This window comes from Sipha flava, unplaced genomic scaffold (genome assembly GCF_003268045.1).
Source record: "Sipha flava isolate LNK unplaced genomic scaffold, YSA_version1 109_pilon_pilon, whole genome shotgun sequence".
NCBI lineage: Eukaryota > Metazoa > Arthropoda > Insecta > Hemiptera > Aphididae > Sipha > Sipha flava.
The window spans coordinates 1754972-1761246 of NW_020271726.1; the positions used below are offsets into that span (position 1 = coordinate 1754972).

At 27.1% G+C, this 6275-nt stretch overlaps 1 protein-coding gene across 1 annotated transcript; it reads right to left on the reverse strand.

The window, feature by feature from the left end:
• Positions 1 to 142: 142 nt before the first annotated feature.
• Positions 143 to 6041, reverse strand: LOC112687490 (sterol regulatory element-binding protein 2). Its single transcript, XM_025560223.1, has 16 exons — positions 4790 to 6041; positions 4322 to 4722; positions 4148 to 4247; positions 3905 to 4077; positions 3570 to 3836; positions 2934 to 3111; positions 2691 to 2878; positions 2429 to 2610; positions 2099 to 2365; positions 1847 to 2036; positions 1577 to 1769; positions 1352 to 1517; positions 1169 to 1292; positions 946 to 1110; positions 574 to 709; positions 143 to 497 (listed from the first exon to the last, which is right to left on the reverse strand). The coding sequence occupies exons 1-16, from the start codon at positions 4836 to 4838 to the stop codon at positions 277 to 279; spliced, it is 3000 nt and encodes a 999-aa protein (XP_025416008.1). The 5' UTR covers positions 4839 to 6041; the 3' UTR covers positions 143 to 276.
• Between the last annotated feature and the right edge of the window lie 234 nt (positions 6042 to 6275).

A 6275-nucleotide genomic window follows, 5' to 3' on the forward strand; every position in this document is an offset into this window, starting at 1 on the left:
TTTTTATTAAAATATTATATATCTGTAGAAGTGTAAAAGATATAATATAAAAATTTAAAAAGAAAATGATAAAAATAATAATAAATTGGGAACAATCAAAATATGGAATAGATTTTGAAACTAATCAATCATTAAACATAGATTTTAGATTTGTTTTTAGGTTTAATTCTTTATTCAACAAATAAAAAATGATCAGGTCATTTTCATTAGGTAACATGGTAACTACAAAATTGTAATAAAATAAAAATTACTTAAAACATTTTCAGTTATAAAATATCAATCTGAGACGGATGAATTAGTTGTAATGGATTTTAATAATTTGTAACATTGCATTAGATTTTTACGATCACCGATTTTTTCTAATGTTTGGGCTGCCTCGGCTAACATACCAGCTCTAATTCCAGGTGGTGATAGAAGTGACGTGGGCAAATGTTTGCATGCCAGAAATAATGCGGTTGCATGTTCCCTTAGACCTACTGTACTTTGTTCACCTTTACCTAAAGAAGTATAAACATAATAAGAACTTATGTATTATATTTATTTTTAAAACAAGGTTTATTAAGAAGTGCATACCTTTAGTACAAATAACAAAATGTCTTGTTGATCTATGTCTTAAACTACGATCTAATAGTTGTTGGGTTTTTGTTGGTGAAGCTCCTGCCATCAACCGAGCAGTTGCTTCATACAAGAATACTTTAGCCGTCGCAAACTAAAAAAAATAAACAAAATAAATTCTGTATTATGTAAATATAATTGCTAAATAAAATAATGTTATCTATATATACGGAACAAATTAATTAAGAGTAATAAGGTCAGTAGTACTGATTTGTAAATGACTGAATCGTAATTAGATAAGTGTCATTTTCTTTAACCATTAGTAATTGAGGTTAAGTTTTAAACATAATAAAATTAAATAAATATTATCTAGTATAATTCAAGCCTTACAGGTACAAATTGTGCAATTTTTCGTAAAGAATTTAAATCTTCTTGGAAACTTTTCAAATTGGAGAATTCCAAATTGATATAGCCTGCCGGCATTTTCTTATATTCTTCTTGCCATGATAACATTCTAGTCTCCAATAACCAGTCGCAAGCCAATAATAACGTCATCTATAATAAAAGAAAAACAAATTATTCATAATTACCTTATTTATAATACTTGACTTACTATAACAACTGCAGAGGGTTTATTGGTTTGTAATAGGATTAAAGTTTCTGATAGTATTTTGCTAGCTTCGTGACAATGGTGTTCTAAAATTCTTGGTTTCATCATTAGGATTTTATTTCGACATCTGTATACAATTTTTGGTTGTTAAAAAATATATAGTTACTTCATGGTAAATAATCATACTTGTAAGCAGCCAATGCAGCTTGTGCCAATGGGTCTACTAGTAAACTTGGTGGAACATTTGAGATCTTTTTATCAAGTAAATCTATACCGTAATCTTCACCTAAAATCCAATAAGCTCCAACAGCAAACATTGCACCCCACCATGCAACTTTTTCGTCTTCTACCACTAAGAAATATAAATATAAATTTAAATATTAGTTGTATAGTTTATTAATTAAGACTTACCATTTACTTCAGAACTTCCAATTAATCTAGGTTTTGCTGTAATTAAATTAGATTCTACGATGCGTTGTATATACAGTAGTACATCTGAAGTTACTGTTGGTTGTTTGGCATGACCAACTGTTTGAACAATTTTTTTTGTCCCAGGTGATATCAACGTTTGTAAAGCTTTTTCTAAGGTATATTCTCTGAAAAGCTAATTAAAGAAATTATATTTTAAAGTAGGAAAGTAGTAGTTTTAAAGTAGTAGCAAATAAGATTACAATTACATACCCTGGTAACATGTGATAAAGGGTCATTAGAGTCTAAAAGTGTTGTAAAAGATGATGTAGCTGTGAATGGAGTAAAAGTCCAGTTATGATCAATAAAAAATCGAAACCCATGATCAGTTGTAAGCCAATTCAAATTGGCTGGTAATCTATTAAAGTTAACCACTTGATTTTGTGCTTTATGTAGGTAATACCTAAGGAACAAAAAAAAAAATTTTTTTACATAATTGAAAATATTTTGATATAAAATACCTACTTTGTATAAAATCCAACACCTTTAAATGATACAGTTTTGAAATGAAGAGCCATAGTTGAATAAAGGCGCACACGAGTTTCAATTGAAATAATTTGTTGCCCAGCTGCTTCAGCCATATTAAGTGCACTAAGTCCTAAGTATAAACCAATGCCCCTATGAGTATTAGGTATTGGACAATCAGATCCACTTATCAAATACAATTTGTGAAGAACATGGTATATTTCACTAAGCTGTTTAGCTGTATTTAAAGTGTTATGCTTTTTGGTCCTATCAAATAATACAGAAATTATCAATTAGCTATTTTATACAAAAAATAAAACTGTATCATACTCATTATAAAAAATTGAATTATTCCACTTCTTTAAAAGTATAATGATTTTGAATTGATGTAAAAATTGTCTGATAATTTGCCAAATTAATGAAGTCCATATTTTTTTACGACTTGTCAAAATTGGCCGACCTAACATTTCTAAACACTTAGAAAACTCAAGAACAGCAAGTTTTTTATTCCCCTGTAAATTATTGAAATATTGGTTAAATAATAGAAGTACTATATATGTATATATATATATATATTATATTTTGCAACAACCTTATACAAATTTTCTTCAGCTTGTTTTTTCAGTTGAATATAATCTTTATAATTTTCAGAATCTGAGTATATTATTGGATCATCAATAAGAAGGCAGGTTAAACTAATGATCATTAGAAGAATATTTAATGCCCAAACCGATAAAGTAAATGCATATGTTTGATATGTGTCAGTATCCATAACAGAATCTTTAAAATCAATTATCATAAATACATATTTACAAATAGTTTAATAATTAATTACCTGTTTTTGCATTTAAAATAGTTCTACCATCAACTTTCTCTGTCCAAGAAGATTGAGAAGATGATACATTGTTATTCAATATATTTCCAAATGGATTAAAGGCAATAACTGCAATCATGAAAATGCATAATCCTAATCTTGAATGATCAGCCATTCCTTTATTTCCAGATTTTTTGCTCTATAATTATTAAAAAATAATAGTAAATAGAAGAGAATAGAAATATGCTGAAATAATTTTTTTCTTCTTAAGCTCAAGCTCCTAACTCATTCCAACAATTTTTATTTTTATTCAATTAATAAATAAAAAAAGTTTAAATATATTTATTGTTTAAAAATAAAGAATGAAAAATAAAAATATAAAATTATTAAGAAATATTAATTCAAATACAAATAATTACTTTTAAAAATATTAAAAAATCAAATCAAATAATTAAAACAATAAAATGAATATTGGTTCAAGATAAATTTGTCAATTTTTTTTTTATTTTTTATTTAGATATAACATGTTTACAGTTTTTCAAATTTCAGAAGTTGTCCGTGGTAGATATATTTTGGTCAATTGTATTTATTATATATAAACTTAATAAGTTGTTTATAATGCTATTAAATTTATAAGTAAAAATGAATATACTCTACCAAAATAGTATGTGTGCTCGTCAAGATTTCAGGTGATGTAGGTGGAGATGAAACACCTTCCGGTGAAGAAAAAGAACTATATGATTGAGGAGGTGTAAGTGGAGCAGGTGTATTGTATTCTTCGTGAGAAGGAGAAGGACTTAGGATGAAATGTTTTTTTGAAACATTTTGTTTTAGCATTTTATTTTCGGCTTTTAATTTTTCATTAGCCATTTCCAAGTACTTTATATAATCTATAGCTTTTTTAAGTATAGCTGATTTGTTGAGCTAAAAAAACAACATGAATGTTTAGTAGTTATAAATACACTCAAGACTATTGACTATATTAAATATACTTTAGCTTCAGGTCCAAGAATCATATCTTTTAGTTCCAAAATTTTGTCATTTATGCTTGTACGATACCGTCTTTCAATAACATTATGAGAATTTCGTGGTTTTTCATCTTTTGGTGATTTTATATTAATATTATAGTTCATTGACATATCTGAATCAATCATAACAGGTATGCCTAAAATTATCATAATTTAATTATATTGAATGATTATTTATAATTTTCATAAAAAATGAAATTATATTACTTGATGTAACAAAAGCAGCATTATTTAGTATAATTGGCTGACCATTTGTTGATGTATATAAAACAGTAGGTGATGTGTTTAGTTGGGAATTAAAAATAACCTAAAAATTGATTATTGGATTTTATCACTTTAACCACTGTAACTTTTTAGTAAAATATATAAATATTTAAATACTTGTTCCATTTGATCATCAGGTAAATTTATGCGTCTAACATTTTGAACTGGAAGAATAGTATGCATACCAGGTTTTTGTATATATCTTAATTTTTGGTCAACGTTTTGTTCAATAACATAATTAGGTTGAATTGGTTTTTCAACAAGTTTACGATTGGGTTTAATAACATTAAATGATTTAGGGCAAAGCTTAACCTCTTGCTTCTTTAAAGTAGTGGGTGGAACTACAGGATTATTATCAATTTGTGGAATCTCAACTTTTATTGGAGATATCTGAATATCTGGTTCAATTTTAGATACATCAATTGGTTGTAAATCATCAAATTCAGATAGTAAATTATCATCAATGAACATGTTAGTGTTGACTTCTGGCATTTGAATATCATATTTGTTTAACAAGTCTATAAAAGAACAATTAGAGTATTCTTAGTAGTATTCGACAGATTTAATATAACTTAATACACTTACCATCAAAACCAGCAAAATCTAAATCTTCCGACATGTCTAAAGAATCCATAGTTGTTAAATAAAAAAATGTATGATGTTTAAAAAAACTCAAACTATTCAAAAAAAATTTAAATTTTATATGTCATCTCACTCTAATCCCTTTTACATGTTTTTTTGTGATTAAATACAAACAGGTGCAATAGTGAAGTGATTCATTGTTATGAGTTCTTTCAAATGATCATGATTGGTTGTAGACGATTAGAATTTGAATAGCACGTTTACACGTCGTTAAGTACTGACACTACAGGTTTGTTACACGATTAAATGAACGGATAGTTTCAAGAGCATAAACATCTGTTTTTATGAAGCGTTAAAGCCTTTGAAAGTAGTAGTAGCTTAATAACTTTGAAACAACAATTAGTGTACGAATATCAATGAAATAAAAGTACCCATTAAAATAAAACTCAAATTCATCGTATCGGATTCGAGTAAATCATCGTACCACTTTGATATTGTTCACGATAAATATATGTAAACATCGAAAACAACAACTATGGAAAACGCATATGATAGCGAAATCAGATGGTGCATGCGTATGTCGTTGGGGTGTACAGCTGTAGCTACTGCTCTACTCTAGCTGAAAAATCTTTACTTACTTAGTTACATATAACTAGTGATGGGCACTATAAGATTATTCGATAGTTTGGTCACAGATTATATAATATTCATATAATCTGTGGTTTAGTGTAATTGAACTATTCAATAGTACCCGAACTATTTGATAACCTCAATCTAACTATTTGAATATTCGAAATAATCAAATTGTTTTTGAATATTACTGATGGACATTTTTTTTAACATACTATACCTATTGTGAACTTAATGAGAAGTCTTCAATCACAACTTTTTTTTAATCATTTGAAATTTGAATTAAAAAACTCTTGAAAATTAATTGTAAGGTTCTTCATTAATTGATTTTCGTTAGTAAAAATTTCGACAGTGTTTATGCTATTTATTGGTATTTGAAATTTAGACCAGGGCCGTATTTAAGATTTCTCCATCGAGGGGCTACAAAATTTTGCGTCCCCTCTTCCCTGAAGTGTAAAATCAAAAATAAGTGTTTCCCTAACTATTCATTAAAAAGCATCTAGCAATTAGTTTTCCTCATTTCAGTACACTATAACCAGAGCTGGATTAAACATTCATGGGTCCCTAGGTGATTAAAATGTTGGGCCCTACAAAATTATTTTTTATATACATCTTTAACATTAGTATCCAATAGTTAAAATAAAAAGCTTTAATTATAACCGAATATTAATAATGAATAAAATCGTGTTCATTACATTTTATTATTTGCAAGAAAAATTAATCAATTGTTACACTGTTTTAATTTTTTTCAAAATAATTTTATTATTATTACTGCATATAAAACCTACAACTTAACATATATTATATTTCATAATGATTTTTTCCCCGTAAATTCGTCAATAGAATACAGGTATTATTG